The sequence below is a fragment of the Amaranthus tricolor genome, chromosome 7 (assembly GCF_026212465.1).
Source record: "Amaranthus tricolor cultivar Red isolate AtriRed21 chromosome 7, ASM2621246v1, whole genome shotgun sequence".
Classification (NCBI taxonomy): Eukaryota; Viridiplantae; Streptophyta; class Magnoliopsida; order Caryophyllales; family Amaranthaceae; genus Amaranthus; species Amaranthus tricolor.
The window spans coordinates 27,927,057-27,946,288 of NC_080053.1; the positions used below are offsets into that span (position 1 = coordinate 27,927,057).

The 19,232-nt window shown below is 34.4% G+C and overlaps 1 protein-coding gene across 1 annotated transcript; it reads left to right on the forward strand.

Annotated features, from left to right (window-relative positions):
- The first annotated feature begins 291 nt into the window (after positions 1 to 291).
- LOC130818170 (phosphatidylinositol-3-phosphatase myotubularin-1-like) lies at positions 292 to 18,867 on the forward strand. The gene is made up of 19 exons (XM_057684232.1): positions 292 to 534; positions 663 to 731; positions 812 to 886; positions 1,932 to 2,003; positions 2,768 to 2,837; positions 3,606 to 3,655; positions 4,206 to 4,498; positions 4,597 to 4,670; positions 4,755 to 4,818; positions 4,917 to 4,982; positions 6,369 to 6,468; positions 6,564 to 6,677; positions 8,540 to 8,709; positions 9,310 to 9,394; positions 10,304 to 10,528; positions 13,362 to 13,421; positions 13,531 to 13,595; positions 17,358 to 17,637; positions 17,763 to 18,867. Exons 1-19 carry the CDS (start codon positions 415 to 417, stop codon positions 18,276 to 18,278), a joined length of 2,568 nt encoding a protein of 855 aa, XP_057540215.1. The 5' UTR covers positions 292 to 414; the 3' UTR covers positions 18,279 to 18,867.
- The last annotated feature ends 365 nt before the right edge of the window (positions 18,868 to 19,232 follow it).

The following is a 19,232-nucleotide window of genomic DNA, read 5'->3' on the forward strand; positions in this document are numbered from 1 at the left end:
ATGTTAATAATTTACTTTCTCTAGTTTTTAATAGTTGCTACACTTTTGTTTTATTTGCGTTATTTAATGTACGATTTTAATCGATAAAAATTTTTAAAAGTTAATATTATGAAAATATGCATTAAGTGACTATGTTTTACATTATACTGAAGAAATATAAACCAAATAAAATCAGTTGATAAACAATAATTGCTACAAAAACTGTAGCAACTATTGAAATCCGGAGCAAATATTTTGTTTTTATGAAAATCCCTTAATATTAATACTAAAACATTTTTAATTTTTAGGGAAAAAAAATTAAGAAGAAAAAGGAAACGGTGGTGAAAATAAGGAGTAGCATCACGTGTAAAGCAACGGCTAAAAGATTATTCGTCAAACCGTTGTTTTCTGCTGATTTCATCGGCGACCCGCCGCATGGCCGCCTTCAAACAACGCAGTTCCCTTTCATCGTCTCTTCCACCATCTCGCCTCTCCGATTCCGAGAAAATGGATGTTACTGGTACTTGGGAAGCCATTGAATGGACTCATAATGAGGTCTTTTTTTTCTTTATTCTTGTATCTTGTATTTCTTTCATCTTTCTTTAACCCTAGAATTCACCTTCGATTACACCACAATTTTTTCTTTTTCAATTTTATAATTGTGAAATTGCTAAATGTTTCAGCCGATTGGTCGGACTGTTTCTCATGGATTTTCCAATTTTTTGCTTGAAGCTGAAGAAGTTATTAAGGAGGTTTGTGGCGTTTTTTATTTGTTCGTCGTTCTATAGTTTTCTTTTGAAGAGTTTTCATTAATGTTGTTATTGTTTTTTAGGGATTTGGTGTTGTTCTTGTGAACACTGACGAAGCGGGCACATTGCTTGTCACCAATTACCGACTACTTTTTGTGGTAAGTAAATTTGCTTTATATTTTCAATAACTCAAATTTGGAAATGTAATTTGTTTCTGCAATTTCATCGCTAGTTCAGTTGGATAAGTCAATTATTTTACATGTTTACCGGAAATGTTATAAAGGGTGGTCAGTGAATTTACTTTATAATTTCAAACAAACAAGCTTAACTTAATTGCCTAACACAATGAGGAGGCGCATAAGACGCACAAGGGGCAAAACGCACCAAGGTGCACGCCTCTTGTAGTCGGCTTTGCTAGCCGAGGCGTTTTCAATCAAGCCTGAGCTCGAGGCCCACTTTTTCAAAACCAAGACTAGAGAACATTTTGTTATCTTGTAGCTATTAATATTATCATTATTACTCCTTTGGTATTGCTCAGCTAATGGTTAGGAACTAAGAAGCTAGATGAATATAAAGATTTGATTGAATGTTGCCCCTTAATGTTTAGAAAACAAGGTCATTAGAGATACTGTGCTCATATAATATTGTGAGGTCTGATTATCATAAGGTCAATCTGTTGATGTGGTGTGGGTTCGTTTTACGCAAGGACAGATCCAGAAAGAAAAGTATATAGTACGAATAAGGCAAATATTTGAAAGAGTAAATAGGTGAAGATTTGTGTTAATGGTGACAAGATCTTACAAAAATTGTAAAATGACTAGTATTTTCATTCATGGTGATGGGTTTTTTTTACATAAATGGCGATAGACTATATATATGTTAAGCATAATACGATTTATATATGTTAGTTGTGATTTTGGTAGGAATAAACGTGATTTACCGGGAAGAAGTTTTGAAATAGGATATTGGGTAGTCTAAATACTTAAAATGAAAAAGAAATAAAATATATATGTTGAGCTTGGGTTTTGAAATCAATACCTTCATTTTAGGAGTAAACCACTTTTACCAATTCACCCAACTCCAAACATTGATATTTCTTGTTCTTATGTAAAATTTAAGGGATGTCAATTGACCTATTGACACCCTCTTGGTTTCGCCAATGTTTTCATGTCTTAACGTATACTTTCTTGTTGGATTTGCAAGAGTGAGAAGACCAGAGACATAATTGCACTTGGAACAATACCATTGGCAGCAATTGAGAAGTTTAACAAAATTGTATGTTTTCCACCTTCTTTTCGATCTTTTGCCTCCTTGTGTTGCTCTTTCTCTCCTTTTAGAGTGATGTTACATGCCATGTTAAATTTTGATGCAGTTGATTTCTCTCGAGTTGCATTATAGCGGAGATACCTTAAATCAATTTATTCTATAATTTAGGACTTTATTAAAATATTCATATCTTTTTGTCTATATAAAAGTTGTTGCATTTTGTCATACACTTTTTTTGTTGTGAAATTATTCTCAAAACTCTTAAACATTGTTTGGTTCACATAGGTATTAAGATCCATGGAAGTTTTACTTCATGAAAAGATACTTCCCTTGTGAGTTTCTAGATAATTGTTTCTTTATTCACTTAATTGTATTTCAAAGTGACTTGTGAGTGAGGTGGGTAATCCACTTCTCATGTTCTATGGGGACTTCAACCTACCAAGAAGATTTACTTTTCCCATTTCTACATTCATGTAAAGTGAACAACTTGTTTAATAGGAAATGTTATTCCTAAGAAGTTTCACTCCTCCATCTATTTGTGTGGAACCAAACTATTACTGTGTGATCATTGTTGCTTATACATGTTGAGTAAGAGTACATAATTGGTATACAATAATCTCAAATTGAGTATCTGCTCCTGTTTTGTTGCATCTGTTAAAGATAGTGTGCACAAAGTCAACTTCCCATTCCTTTTTATTCCCTTATATCTGGGTGTGATTTGATGTTAAAGGAGTCATATGTACTTGTAATGATGTATGTTTGCTCTGAAATAGGTTGTTAAGCAACCATCAGGAGTGCGTCATTTTGACAAGTCTTTAACACGACGCCTTCTTCAAGTTTTTGGTAAATGGTCCTTACTTTTTTTTATTTTTTCTTTGCTGTGTATGCTTAATTTGGCTTACTTATTTTTGTTAGTGTTATGCGTGACTCTTTTGCTTATTGCACCTAACGACATTGAGCTTTGCATTTGACATCGCTCTTGAAGTAAAGTGAATGTTTGTCCTAGCATAGCTTGTACAACCAAAAAGATACAACTATTATTTTTGTCCAACACTCAACAGTGACTTCAGAGTTAAGAGTAGTATCAGATGGGCTGTTAAACACCTCGCCTTTGTTCTAAAAAACTAAATTTTATTTTTGCTTGAATATTAGTAGACTTATGGATTTTTTTTATACAATAATCAAATTTGTAGAATAATTATAAAAACCTGCAATGAAGTATTTCACCCAAATGATACATTAGTTAGAATTTGACAAGCGAAGTGATATTCAATTAATTAAAACTCCGTTTGGGCGTTACTTCCCATATGAATCATATGAATATTAATAATTTTATAAGTAATAGTCTTAAGGTGATACTTTTCCATAATAGAAAAGTGTTTGTTTGAGGAAGGTTAGTTTTGGAAAATCCTATTGTTTACGCAAATACTGAATCCTTCTTCGCATAGATCTCATTTATGGCTAGGCTTTACCATTGATCCTGCATGATATATAAATTGTTAGTTAACATTATTGGTTCTTAATTTGAGCTAAGCTCCTTAACTTTAGTTACCAATTATTTAAAATGGCTCATAGAAGATGATACTTTTTTTAATTCGATCATTTTTGCAGGCAAGGATTTAAGGATTATAGTATTTGGTTTTCGACCTCGAACGAAGCAGGTAATATTTAGTAAGCACTCTCTTTTGATGGATCATAATTTTTTATGCATTTGCTATTTGATATTGTTGCATCCTTGTAACCTGGTGTCCTTTTTTTCTCATGTATGTGTTGGAACTTATATATCTGATATTTTCATTTTGCTTATTTATATATATCATGTTACGATTATTACATTATCCTCAGAGATCTATCATCAAATTTTATCTTATTCCTTTTCAATAGCTGGAGAGTTGCAAGAATCTGAACATTGAATTGAAAGCTATATTGATATCTGGCTGCAGGCAATGCCTTTTTGGTCATGCTTATTGTAGTTTTATTCATTGACACTCTTGGATATTTCATTGACATCTTATTTGAGCTTTATTTAATGCTACTGGGCTGGAAAGACGTTTAGGTGATCCTAGAATGTCTACTAAACTTTTAGTTTTGTTTGGTACACTTTACATGAACTTCTATTATATATTCAAAACACTAATTTAAATGTAGTTTGTTTTTATGCAATTACGGTTACACATTGTGATGTGGTATATATACTATGAACTGTAACAGCGACGTGCTGTCTACGAAGCTCTTTTGCGGTGTACAAGACCGACAAGACTATGGGATCTTTATGCTTTTATTTGTGGACCTTCTAAGTATAATGGCAATAATCCAAAGGTTCGGCTGTTAGATGAATATTTTCGGCTTCTTGGAATAAGTTCCTGTTTTCGTCCGTTAGATAGTATGAATGACGAAGGATCATTCACCTTGTCCAATTCCTGGTGGAGAATAAGCAGTATTAATTCCAACTACTCAGTATGTGCGACATACCCATTTGCCTTGATATTTCCAAAATCATTTACGTAAGAATCATTATATAATTTAATTTATTGTCTTGAGTTTTATAAAAAGTGTGGTGTTAATTAGGGTAGTGATCCATAGTTCTACCTTGTTGTCATAGGGATGAGGAAGTACTACAGGCCTCAACTTTTCGGGCTAGATGTCGGCTGCCTGTAATATCATGGTGCAATCCCGGTAGGCAGTTTTAATAATGTACAAACTACAATGTGTAATTGCATAGGTGGAGCCTCTCACTGGCTTTATTCTTTGGAATGATAGGAACTGGTGCAGTTCTAGCACGCTCATCCCAACCATTAGTTGGTCTCATGATGAACATGAGAAGGTAAATTGCTTTTGACATGTGGATAAAAAGTTTGTAAACCACAATAAACTTTAGTTTTTATAGGAACTCTACTAATGGTTGCCATTGTTTGTCTACAGCAATGCAGATGAAAAGCTAGTTGCTGCTCTTTGCACACAGTTCACTGATGGAAGGGAGGGGAGGAGGTGAGCTGTCACTGTTATTTTTGTTTGTAAAATCACGTTGTAAACTCAGATGTTACATGTCTTCTTGTTGTTCTTATATCTTAAACAAAAGCCTCAATATCATATGCCATCATCTAATAAATATTGTACTGCAAGATTTAGGGTTTCATTTCAGTCTCTATCTTAAAAGTTTCCTTTGTAGAAGAGAATACTGTTTTTAAGTTCAGATTGCACTACTATGAATTGTGCTGAACACTGCATAGAATAGAAAAAAATCCGGTGTCACAGAAGCCGCATCTTGGTGGTACCTAGGAAAAAACACGGTTGTGGTGTCGCAGAAAGGAGCATTAACTGAGCTTATAATTGCGATACTATTATGCAATAATATGCCATAGTTCTTATAATTGAACTATATAACGTATTTTTGGCGGATTATTTATCAACTTATTAACCTATTGTTTGGTTTAAACATTAAAATTACTACTAATTATAATTTAAGTGATGTGTGATGATTAAATTTAGTGGGTATTTATGAAATTGTAGAAGAGATATTTGAAGAACTTTTTCTGCAACTTAGGGAGATGTTAGACGGAAGTTTCTTTAACTTATTCTCGACAATAAACGTTATAACGGTAAATATTGGGCGTTGCTCGTTATATAACTATCAACGTGTAGTTTCACTTGAATCTTCATGCGTTGCTTTGTATAATGGGTTTTAACGTTGCTGCAACTACAACTGAACATGTTACATAACGAGCGAGTTTTTACTGTAACCTAAGATTTTGCTAAGAATTTTTTACATTTTGTGTATATGTTTGCTAGTCTTACCAAGTTTAAATGCCAGATTATGATGACTAAATACGCTAAAGTAACAGTTTATAACAAATTTCTTGAGTGTTTTTTAATCACATGCTAAGTAATGGATTCAGTGGTTTGGCAAGTTGAAAATCCTGTCACAAAGCGGCTGTTACTTTATGTAATAAGGTTCTGTGCTTTGGTGAGATTTATGGAATTGCAGATTGGGTAGGTAACGACAACGTTTTACAAATTTTAATATGGTGAAAAGTGTCTGTTTAAATATGGTGAAAAGTGTTTTTGATTAATATTACAAGTTTTTAATTTGTTATATTCGTCCCGCTCTTTGTTTTGGGATTAAGGCTTTGGCACTACTGTGGAGGGAGCCAAATTGTTAGTAGATTTATTTTGTATGCTGTCCTTCTATTTGTAGTTTGTTGCTGGACTTTTATGTTTTTAGATTATATGTTAAATAAAAACTAATTTGGATCATGTTACTCAAATTGGCTTCTGTTTTTTCATCATCCCTCATTCATTGTCATTGCCATTACTTATTTTTTGACATTTACAGTTGGCTATTTGTATCTGATTGGACTGTAAATATGTTTATAGGAAGTTATATATTGCTGATGCTAGACCCAGGAAAAATGCTTTAGCAAATGGGGCAATGGGAGGTGGTTCCGAGTCATCTGCTAACTACTTTCAATCAGAGGTTTTTTTTCCCTGATGTCTGGCTCATCTCTAAATTGATGAATTCTTTGATGTGCTCACTTGCTTATTTGCAACTCTGTTGCAATCTCTGAGCAGATAGTTTTCTTTGGCATAGACAATATACATGCCATGAGAGAGAGCCTGTCTCGTCTTAGAGAATACTTGGATACTTATGGGACCACTTCATCCGATGGAATGTCTTCATATCTTGTAAGTTCTGATTGTGGGTATAATCTCCTTGGTATGACACTTTTGAGTTGTTTTTACAAATCCTTTCTTTTGTTCAATGTTTTTCATTTGTTCCATATTATCTGACTGAGTCATTTTGTCTTTGATAGCTTTTGTTTTTGTATCAAAGTAGGCACAAGCCAAATACAAACAACTGTACAATAAACTATGAACTTACCAAGATGCCAAAAAAATCGACAACTAACATCCCCAAAACTAAAGCCCAAAAGACATGCAGGGCCACTAGACAACAACCATATGTTATCTATCATCTGAAATATTAATGAACCATATTTTTTGTTTTTATATCTTATTGCTTCACAGTTTATTTACCAATGGAAAAGGTTATTTGTGCTAATGCTCGTGGCTTTGTGCTTAACCTTTGATGACAATTACTATGTTGTGATATGAGTGGTAGATTATAATTTTCTGCGTTTCATATTAATTGTAATATTTCCTGTTTTAGATGTGCAAGAAATCTCTAATATAAGCCTCCTTTTATATTCATATACACCCGTAAATAAGGTCAATACAAGTTAGATAGGCAATATCACAATTAATCATAACAAAATTCTACTATGGAAATATCCAGTGTCATGATGACAGTTTGTTATACAATGATGTGATCTGCAAGAAAAGCTGTTAACCTTGTAAAAAGTTGAGAGGTAGTGGAAAATCATTCTGAAAGAGAAAGTAGAATTGGAGAGCTTCTTGGCCTTTCTAAACAATGGGGGATTACAATGGTTTAATTAGTATCTATACTTAACCATTTGGTATTCCCAATCTGTGTATGATTTTTATTTTTAGTAGGATCTTGTATGATGAATGAGAAGTATCTGCTATGGTACACTAGAGTAAAGAATTTGAAACATGCACAAAGATAATTATACAAAAGTGAAAGAGGCGGTGGAACTGTAGAAGACAATGACAAACTTTTCAGCTTATCTCTGTGGTGTTGTTAGTGTCACGTATATTCATATGCTGCAGACTTACAGGCAGCCTTTGCTGCTCTCTGTAATTGACTTGCGTAGCTGTAATTTATGTTTTGTACAAAACAAATCTTTCCAATATTGGAAAGATTTGTAAGGAAAACGCACCAATTTTCCCTCTTCTTTCCTTCCCTTCCCTTCCCTCCTCTCCCATTTCTAATTGAAATCCAAACGTAGGGTGAAGGTACAAGTTGAAAGAGCTTTGTGTAATCCATGTTCGGAAAAAAGGGGTGGTACAAAATTTGATAAATAGATAGGTGGATAGAGAGAGGGAGGGAGGGCTTTTCATTCTCCTTTTTAGTTTTGACCTGTCCATCTTTTAATGTCGGAATTGCTCCTTCAGCTTTTGATGAGATAGGTTTTTATTCGCCAGTTCTACGCCATTACATTCTTGGGTGGGAGGCATAGTTTTAAAACGCGATAACGGAATGGTCATATGGGGGAGTAATGCGGCTATCATAACACCAAATATCGATTGAAAGTATGAGATATTCTTGATGTGGCCCAAAATGCAGATTTTTTACACCTTTACAACGTGGAAAATATTAGTTCGTTTTTTTATAATCTTTTATAATGTGACCGATGCGATGCGGCCTTATATTTGCACTATGGTGGGAGGGAGGAAACGCTTTTTGTTCTTCATTTCTATTTCACCATTTTGATCGCTGTATCATGCCAAAAGTACTTCAGCTTTCTTATGAAATGGCTATACATCCTCTATTTTCACGCCATAAAATTCTTGGGTTCTAATAGACCATGCTTCTTTGTGTTTTTATAATATTTTCAATCTTGTTTTGTTGGTTAAATTATTATATTAGATTATAGTTTTCATGCTCATTCCATTTCTATTGACAGAGGCATGGTGGATCTACATGGGGAGGAGGTAATCTTAGCAGTATGTCTACTTCAGTGTCAACCCTTGGTGACAGTGGATGGTTAATTCATGTCCAGAGTGTTTTGGCTGGTGCTGCTTGGATTGCTGCACGCATAGCAAAGGAATCTGCTTCAGTTCTTGTTCATTGCAGGTGAATAATATTCTTTTTTGACATATTTGTTGAAATTTAACAATTTCTGTGGAAGAATTTTTTTTGTCTTCCTGCTTTGCATCTTTATCTTGGTCCTTTATGCCTTCCAAAATTGACATTTCTTGGCATCCTCTTGGGGCACCATAGTTTGGTTCCTTTTGTTTTTTTATTTATTTACCCAATCCCGAATGGTTTCTTGTTTGCTGTTATGGAGGGAATCAAATATTTGACTGCTGTGTAGTTAAGATAATAGATGTGTCGAAAAACATATGATTACTCATCTCTTCAGAAAGTCTGATGTTTGAGCAATCTGTTTGCTAATTGTCATGGAATAAGGTAATCCATGCAAATTCAAACTTGATTTTTTTTTGACAAGCTCTTGTTAAAGGAAATTTCACAATTTTGATCCTAAAAATTATACTAGTTACGCTTGCATATTGTTGTTCTTTCACGCTATATAATACAACACAACATATGAAATATATTGCTTGTCTTTTGGTCTTTTTGGTGTTGTGTATTTGATGGCGGTGCAAGGTGTGTTGGTATCGACTTTCTAATGAATTTCCTGTTATCTTGACAATAAGTGGTAAATTTTATCAGTGATGGTTGGGATAGAACAACTCAGTTGGTATCGCTTGCAAGTTTACTTCTTGATCCATACTACAGAACATTCAAGGGTTTTCAGGTAATTCCCTGTTTTCAGGTATCGCTTGCAAGTTTGCTTCTTGAACTAGTATAGTTTAACAAGCGTGAGGTGCACCGAAACACAAAAGGTCCTTAGATCCTAGGCGTGAAGAGGAAGGCAAAGGCGCAAGCTTTTTGTTGGCGAGACACGTTTTTGCAAACAAGCATAAACATCAATTTAAAACAAATATATAATACTTTAAAAAATGACATTCATTACATAATAGCAACAAGCTTGAAAACATTCGTTGTCTTTGTCGCACTGTAATTATTTTGATGAGAATATGAAGAATAACTAAGTAATTTTCTTCTTCTTCACCTGCTTTTCTGCTCGGTTTTTTGTAAGCAGTGGTTTATTGAACTTCATATTCAAGTGAATTTGGGTTTCGAGTTTTATTTCTTTTTTAAACAAGTAAGCTTAAATTAATTACCCAACCTAACGAGGAGGCACACAATGCGCGAAACACATCAAGGCACACACCTTTTCTATTAGGCTTTGCCTCACCTAGCTGAGCCTAAGCGAAGCAAGCTTTTTATAATTTAGGCTGAACATGTGATAAAAAGACATTGATAATGCAAAAATTGATAATGTATGAATCAGAATTGCCGCAAATGAAACAAAATGTAAAGAAAGGGATAAATTTATGGATGTTTTGGTCATAATTGTAACATGCTTACAGTAGTTCTCAGTGTCACTGTTTTCAATGTTGTGGCTTATGTGCTCAAAAGAGGAATTGGGGGCCTTTATAAATTATGACGTGTATTAAAACTAAAATGTCTAAGAAATTGAAGGCATAAATCGATTTGCGAGTGCAAATCGGCAAAAACACTTTTTCTGAGACCTAACTGTTCATTTTAGGAGTTTGTATCTGCACAGGATAACATGTGGATCTTGTTTTGTCCTCAACAGGCGCTTGTTGAAAAGGATTGGCTTGCCTTCGGTCATCCATTTTCTGACCGTACTGGTCTTCCGACTTTATCTGGGAGTGGTCATATGCCTTCAGAACTGTCTCGACAGTCTTCCACTAGTAGTTTGCATTCATCTCCTATACGTCAGCAGTCTGGATCGTTTGCCCAACCTTCTGGTTCTTCACATTCACACAGTTTGAACCACTATTCTCCCATCCTTTTACAGGTAAGATTGCTGTTTTATGCCAGTAATCTGTTTTGTTACAGTTGAAATTTTGCTTTTTGTACTGGCTTTTGTACAGTGCATAAGTAGCTTTACCTCTTGCCATTTGAGATTTATGGATGAAGTTAGTTACTGTGCTGATTCTTGGCTCATCAAATTGTTTGTCTGGCTTAGCAGCTGTGAACTTTAGAGTCATTTCAAGTTTGGGATTACGAAAGTAATGTTATAATTGTCGTAGCTGTTACCTATCACATTTGTTTTGTATGACACTGGCGCATAGTATCAAAACCTGTTTCTTTTTCTTAAAATGCTGTATTATATCTTTTTGCATGTCGTGCTCTCAAGAGATATATGAATGTATCATCGTGCATGAGCTCACACTTGATTTTATGGGTCACATCTTGTTGGATGTCCCCACTACTCTGAAATAGGGACCATGTATTTGAAGCATCCACTTGGAGTGATTTCTTTCTCTTCTAGCTTTATAGCGCCTCTCGTTATCTCGTTTGTGCTAAAGTTACACTCCATGTATTCTGTCTTGCTTTGACTTAATTCGAAATCTCATGATTGCAACTCTTGTCTTTATTGTTTGTACTTATGTATCAATCAAGTTATCTCATCTTGGATCGATACAAAAAGAAAGGGGCTTAGGGCCGAGCCTTGATGAAGGTCAATTATGATTGGAAAATTCTTTGTTGCCCATCCACATGTACTAACATTCTTCTTTACTTCTCGATACATATCTTTCACTATTTTAAATATATTTCTTGGTAATACCCTTTTTTATCATTGCCCACTAAAGTATTTCTCTTGGTACCTTAATGTATGCTTTTCAAAGTCGATAAAAACCACGTGCAAGTCTCCATTTCTAGCCCTATAGTATGTGATAGATTGGGTATAAGGGTATTATGGGTATTTTAATGAGTAGTCAGTTAGAGAAATTAATATTAATAAAAGATGTGGGAGTAGAGAAAGATATCAGATATATCGTATTCAGATTTTGTGGGTTTTATACTCATGTCTTGAGAGAGTACAAGCCTCTCGAAAGCTTGTGTATCTTGTTTCCTCCCATCAATAAACTACACTTCCATTTTAGTCTCATTTTCATTTTTGTATTCTTCTTATACATTGTGATGTTGGGGTATAGCCAGAGGTGATATGAACCTAGAATGCTGGACTCACCAAGTTTGAATTTTCATTATGTTTTTGAGGGGTTCAGATTTTAAATTTGGACTCATCAAGCAATGTGTAGTTGTAATTTGTGAAGTTACTTTTGTTTTACCGTAGTCAAATAAAAAGATTATGAAAGATAAATAAAATAGTAATTGTGTTATTAAAACAAAGACATAAGAAAGCTCCCTTTAAAATTATTTATGTCCTAGGACAAAAATTTTAAGATAATATTTTAGAAAAGATTCTTTTTTTAAAAGGTGCCAGCTATAAAAAAATTAGGCTTGTTTTCCTTCCTCTTTCAAGTCCACGATTACATCAAGCATCTTTTCTGTCTCTCTCCATAGGAAATCTTCTCCTCTCCCTTTTTTCTACATTATATTTGCTTATCCTCTCTCTCCCTTAGTTTTAAAGGCTTGAGCCACTTTAAGGTGCTACGGATTCCTAGATCCTAGGATCTAGGTGCAAAGAAAAGGTGCTAGCTTTTGGGTGTGAGGAGTGGCAGCCTGATTATTATGAATGAATTAAAATGTAAAAAAAAAACCATGAAAATCCCATAAGAATTAAGAAGAAGAAGAAAAGAGAAGACATACTTAGTGAGTGTCCGCATCAAATGGTTTTTTTGAGTCTAACACCAGAGGCATGCTGAGTTGCTGAATTCAAGCGTTATAAGATGCTTGCCTTATGGGTCTCCTCGTCTATCCTTATTAAGGCACCCATCCTATTGTTGGCGCTTGCCTTAGGTGCCTAGGCATGCTTTCAAAAACGAAGATTTCTCCCTTTGCATCTATCTTTTTCTATCTGCTCTCTCCTAAGTCCTTTACACCAATCGTTTTTCTCTCTCATGTATACCAATATTATTAATGGTAGGAAGTTATATGTGATCTATATAACGGGCACAAACAGTGCCAAATATGAAAATATGTCAATTAAAGGTGGATGCAAAAGTAATTAATTCTTTTTATGTTATCTTCATTAATAATTTAATCTGAATCCCACTTGATCAGATGTTAAAAATTGTAATTTGAATCCGATAAAGAATGGTTCAAATCCCAAGTGAGGTGAAGCAAACTAGGAGTTTTTTTGGTAAACACAGATCCAAGTGCGATTCATCGCCATCCTTAGTTTTTGAATAGAACATGGATCATATACACTAGACTGCACTTGGATGCTGCCACCTGTATTAAAAGAGAGGAGAGTTTTGTGTTGGTCTTCAGGACTTCTGAAAAACTGATCAAATTGAAACCTCTAATCTAGAGTTTTCAGGAGGAGCCCTTAATCTGTCTATTGAACACTACTCCATGATAGAAAGCTGCCTGAGCTTCTGATAATTGTATGAATATGGGAGATAGTCAGATTGGGAGATGAATTCAGTGGACCAGCCCTATCTCTATATATGAATTTTATGCTTAGGAGTTAAAAGGTGCTGGTGTTACATTCAGTTAAGGTTGATGATTACTTTTTCAGTGAACTACTGAATGAATCCCTTACCAAGGGTTGGCTTCCTTGCTTTACATTATGCCAGCTTTATTCTTTTGTCTGCTATATTTTTATTTTCTCTTTTTTTTTTCTTGATTTTTCTGTCTACTTTTACTTCTTCCTTATTATAAAGGATGACAATGGTGATGCATGCCAGCTATATAATTTGTTGATTTCTTTACTGCAGTGGGTCGACTGTATTTCACAATTATTGCGAATGTATCCTTTTGCTTTCGAATTTTCTTCGGTAGGGTCCTTCTCTAACCCTCTGGTTTCTGTTGCAAAAAGTTTAGAGCGTTTTTATAGTTTCATGTTAAGCTGTTGGAGAGCTGATTTATTTTTTTTTTGAACTGTAGGCCTTCTTGGTTGATTTCTTGGACAGTGTGCTCTCTTGTCGCTTTGGAAACTTCCTATGCAATAGGTACTGTTCAGCCTCAGTAATATTCATGAGTGATCTTGCCTAGCTCCAAATACATGTCATTTACAGTATTAAATCAAAGCATTTGTTTATTCCTATACATATCAATCTTATCTACTTCAGTGGCCAATGGACCAACTCCATGGAAAAAATACTGAATTATTTCGAAAATTTAAATCTGACTGATCAAGTATACTCTATTACTACCTCCACTTTTATTCAATCATCTCATTTGCAATCCATTCAAGAGGCTAGTTGTCTCCAAAATATTTGTGACAAGCAATTCAATGTTTGTAATCCTTTCCACCTTTTCTCATTTGTATTTATAAACTCATATCAGGTCATTTTCACTAAATTTTCCACGTCTCACTATGATAAGAAATATTTTTGCTATCATCAAGTATATTTAGTGGCATCTTTTTAGTTATTTGAGTATGGGCGAAATTACTTTTCAGGCATCTCATGAGGATATTGATAGTAAAAGAGGTGGTAGATCAATAATGATTGGTGGATGATTTAATAGAAGTAAGATTAAATGGGAGGTATGAAATTGAGCAAAATAATCCATATTTGACATGTGAAAGCAGTTGCAAATTATAATCTTTTTGCCTTTTCTTTTTGAGAAGTGAAAAAATATGGTCAAGTGAGAAAATGAAAATATGGTGAAGTATGAAAAAGTAGGAGAGAAAGTGATACAGTTATAAAGAGAGGTACATTATTAGGAGTGAACTAAAAATGGGAAATAAAATATGGAAGTTAGTTGAAAATGATGTGTCGAAAGGCAAATTAAAAATTAAATAGCATATGTGGTAAATGGAATTTGGTTCTCTTAGCAGTAGGATTTTACATTGCTTTTCCTTGGTGAGTCGTTTCAATACCAGCTGCCCAATATTCATCTTGTCCTTAAGATAAGGTAGTGATTCGCCTCAACTTGGATAGATGGGTTGCAAAATTTGGGCCTGCTTAATGGTCGCAAAATTCATTTTACTATCAGCATAAGCAGGATATAACTCAAGCCTGGATGGAGATCTTATTGACAGTTTCTGTGAGGTGATTGAGTCTGGTAGTGTCCTTGAAATTTGATAAAATGTACTTAAATGGTCTGCCCCCCAAAAAAATCCTGGATGCAATAGAAAAATCTGAGTAAGCACTAAATGGCATGGTGGCAGCCGTGTAACCAACTTGATACAAGTCCTTGATTGCAGCAGAAGTGAAAGCTTGGAGTGGTTCCTAAATCAGACAGAACTTTCCAATCTTCTCCCTTTAATGTGCCCACTGCCATAAATTTTCATAGTGATAATGGTAACTATAATGCAAGAATTGGAAGAAAACTCATTGGGAATAAACACGATAATTTTCCCAGTCGGTGGATTGTCACCTCTAGCAGTAACATTATTGATGGATTTATTATTTCGTTTTCTGAAATGATATTCTTTATAGCCCCTTGCTTGTTATTGTTCCTCCGGAAAATTTGTGAATGTATGATATGAAAGCTTGGGTAAGTGTGGATGGTGTTATCTGACACTAGGACTTGGTTGATATGGGGCCATAAGAGGAGGTTAATTAAGAATGGGCTGTATGAATATATGAGCTGGGTTTCTGAAAGCAAGAGAGAGGAATATGGGTCAAGATTGTAGAAGCATGGGTAGAAGCCTAACTCCATTTTCAATGATGGAGTAAACATAGTTGCAAATAAGATGAAATACAAAACATAGCTTGGCCTCTCTTTTCTTGATTGATTTGGCAGTTTTTCCCTAAGTGATTCTGCTTGGCCCATGTGTGTGTATGGTGAGGGAAAAAAACTAATTTTCCTTTTCCACCTTGTCCTGCTTTTCAACGTGCCCCTGCTATGTTCTTCAACTTTCTATTGGTATCTTGTTTCTAGCACTTACTTTCTAATTCTATTTTCCTCAACCCTCTTGTTTTTGCTGCCTTACCTCTTCGACCACCTTATAACCAAAACCAACCTCCACTGCATACATTGAGGATATGTCTTGTTATTGCACTGCACACGAGCCACTTCACCTTCTCTTCCTATCCTTCTCTTTGGTCCTCTTTCTATGGCACTTCTAGTGATTGGGTTTGGGATTGCACCACCTCTCTTTTTCTCTTTTTCTCATTCGAAATAAAGAGCAAATCCTATTTTCCTTTTATTTTGCCCTTTTCAAAGAAAACATAACTCTTGTTCTCATGTTCTATTATAGGTTATTATAAATATAGTTCCACAAAAGAGCAAAAAGGCAATAGGCGCAAAAAAGTGCAAAAACTTGCAAAGGCACACACCCCACTATGCCTAGACTAAAAGAAAGCGATTTTTCCAGATCCTACCACGGATTTTGATCTTATCATCGTGCTAAACCCGTTACATAACTTGTGATTTTAAATAATGGTGTAGTAACCATTATAAGCTACTCCCTTCAATTTTATTTGTTCTTTCCATTTGGAATATGGAAAGAAACTGAGGAGCGTAATAAAGTGTGAAATAATTTAATGTTGTGTAATTATTCATTGTTGGAAGTAATGAATAACTGCTTTAAAAATCATAAATTGTAATTATAGGGGTGGAAAAAAACGAAAAAAGTCTCATTACATCATTAAGAGCGATTGGTACACAAAAAACAGGAATCAGGTTACTTTTTGAGAAAAAAATTGAAAAAATGTGATGCCCTTCTAGTAAAATGTGTTAGGCAAATCAGGTTATTTTGGTAAAAAACAAAATGTCCCAAAATATAAAGATTCATAATGGAATTGTTTTTTTAATGAAATTTTCATTTAGGAAAAATGAGAATAACAAATAAGAACATAGGGAGTACTATTATATTAGCCATTTTAATCCTTTATTAATACATTGCTCTAAAAAGTTTATTATAAGCTTTAATTTCAATATATATTCTAGAAAACTTAAATTACTATGATAAAATCAATATTCTTAAGTCAGCAATTTACATTGCGTTGTTCGCAAAAAGTCGTGATTGTGACAGTTACTGCAATTGCGATGACATTAGTGATTTCTTTCTATGCTTAGAGCTGCTTTCGGGGGGCACTTTTTGAAACTATGGTTGCTTTGTAATAGATCTTCATCTTGCCAAATGCAAAATCTCTTATTTGACGGGTGACTTAAAATCATTCCATGACTTGGCCAATTTAACTTTGCTATTTAAAAAATTAATAAAATTTAAAACTATGGTACAGCAATCTCGAATTACAATTCTAAAAAGATTTATTTAACTTGTGAGTTTGCAATTCAACAAGTGCAACACAAGTTGTAACGCCCACAAGATGTTGCTTCCGATTTCGTGACCGTTGTAGCAATCATGGCGTCTTCTGTGTTTTTTTCCCTACAATTATAATTTTAGATGTAATGCATTAAAGTCTTTATGTACAGGAGGAATTTACTTACCATGCCTATTTGTGTTAGCTCAGTTTTTGGAATACTTGTAAAGGTTTTATTTTGTTAATTTTTATTTCGGTCATTTCAATTTATGCGATACATCTCGTTTTCAGTTTTTACTTTGTGGGCTCACCAAAGGGATTGGTAGGGCCTGAATTTATAAATATACCACTTTGTTACGTTTTTATTTGGTTAGATTTTTATTGCCTTTTTTGTCTCTCTACGAAGTGATTTTGTCACCTAATATAACTTGCAGTTTTCTAGTTTATATTATATCTCACAGCTAACTAGCATAAAGGACGGAGTACCCTTGAAAATATTAGTTTGAACTTTGAATTCTGAATACTGATAGACTATTTCATAACTATTTGTAGTGAAAAGGAAAGGCAAGAATCTGGAGTTTCTGATTCTTGTGGATGCTTGTGGAGCTACTTGACTGAGATGCGTTCCTGTGATGGTCAGTCACATGTACACTATAATCTCTTTTATGATCCAATAAAACACAATGGTCCACTGTTACCTCCGGCTGCTGCACTTGCGCCTACACTATGGCCACAGTTTCATCTTCGTTGGGCTTGTCCAAAAGAAGTCGAGGCTGGTGACCTTGAAGCTAGATGCAGAGGCATGGTTAATAAATTCTCTGAGTTGCAGAAGGTAAATGAGTTCTTGTACCTTTTATGTACAATAGGGTGACCTTTTAACTGAGTCGTAATATCTTTAGTACTTGGATCCTTATCTGCATATCCTTATCTGGGTCCTGAATACATCTGTGCTTACAGGCTAAAGATGCAGCAGAAAGGAAGACTAGAGAAATTACAGCCAACATAGAATCTTTAACCTCGGAATTGAGGAATGAGAAACAACTGAGCAGCTCTGCTGTGCACTTGGCTAAAAAGGCCACCAAGGAAAATGCAGCTATTAAACGAGCAATTCAGTCACTGGGTTGCAAGATTCACTTTTCAAGTAATGGGGACACCACTGTTGATGTGGAACACTATATAACCGAGTCTCCTCAGAAATCGATGTACTCACCTTCAAAACTAGAGTCTCAGAGAACGATTGAATGTGACGATGAGTCAGATCTCTCCGTTTCCATAGCACTTACGGCCGCGGATGATGATCTTCCGACCGATTCTTTTAGTAGGATATGTCAATCCCTTTGTCCATTACATTCACCAGATGGCCATTGTAGATGGCCTGAAGCAGGTTGTGCTCAGATAGGAAGCCAATTCGTTGGTCTCAAGGCAAACTTTGATGCTTTTGATCGGTTAAACATCGACGATGGTTACTTCTGAAGCTTATATTGATCCAATTTTGAGCTAGTTTTGGGTTTAGGCAATTTTTACCTGTTCTTTTGTATAGTCAGTCAGAAGTTGCATGAGCTGTTTGTGCGAGGAGAAAGTAATCGTTCACTCATTTAGCTCTTTGTACAATTAGAATAAAGATGACTGTTTGACCCACATTTTGATTTGGGTCTTGGGATTGTACAGACATACCATATATAGAGTTGGCAGCTCCGTTTCATCCTTGCTGATTTTAAGAAGTAAATCTTGACCGATCTTCTAGGACCAAGATTTGTTGGTCTCTCGACATGCCAGTTAACCCGGAGGTAGATGATTGTCTGATCGTTTTATGAAGAAAAGCTAAGGAAGTTGTACAGCATTCATTAGTATAAGCATAACATATTGAAGAGTTTTTGATGTATACTTGCAATTTTTGGGGGAAACTCTGCTATTACCTTTTATTTTAAATTCTTTGACTACTATGTTATTACTTTTTGATTCTATTTTTTTGTTGGGTTTTAACCTAAAACCCTAATTAAGAGGTTACAATCCCATTACTATAGAATAAGGACATAATTATCAATTTATTAAATATCAAAAATTTCTCAAAATATCGCCAAAAAAAACCCAAATTTCTTAATAATTACGAAAAATTATAAATTTTGCAATTCTATTTTGCGTAAAGTAAATTTAATTTACAATGCAACGAGTTTTTTAGAGGTTCTTAATATATACTTTTTAAATCATTTAAGATTTGAGAATCTTTCTAGTATATAATAAAATGGACAATGCAATTAAATTTATTTATATTATGTAAATAATCCTAATAATAAGATAACAAATATTAATTATGTAAATAATTTTTAAACGAGAAGTTAAAAATGGATGAAAAATAATAAGATTTATTAATTTTTGATCTGACCTAGCATTAAATCGAATCTTACTCTACCAAGACCTGACCAACAT

Coding starts and splice junctions, on each gene's coding strand:
- LOC130818170 (XM_057684232.1), top strand. CDS start 415: ATGGCCGCCTTCAAACAACGCAGTTCCCTTTCATCGTCTCTTCCACCA. Junction 4,671..4,754: donor AATATCATGGTGCAATCCCG/GTAGGCAGTTTT, acceptor TTGGAATGATAG/GAACTGGTGCAGTTCTAGCA. Junction 10,529..13,361: donor ATTCTCCCATCCTTTTACAG/GTAAGATTGCTG, acceptor TCTTTACTGCAG/TGGGTCGACTGTATTTCACA.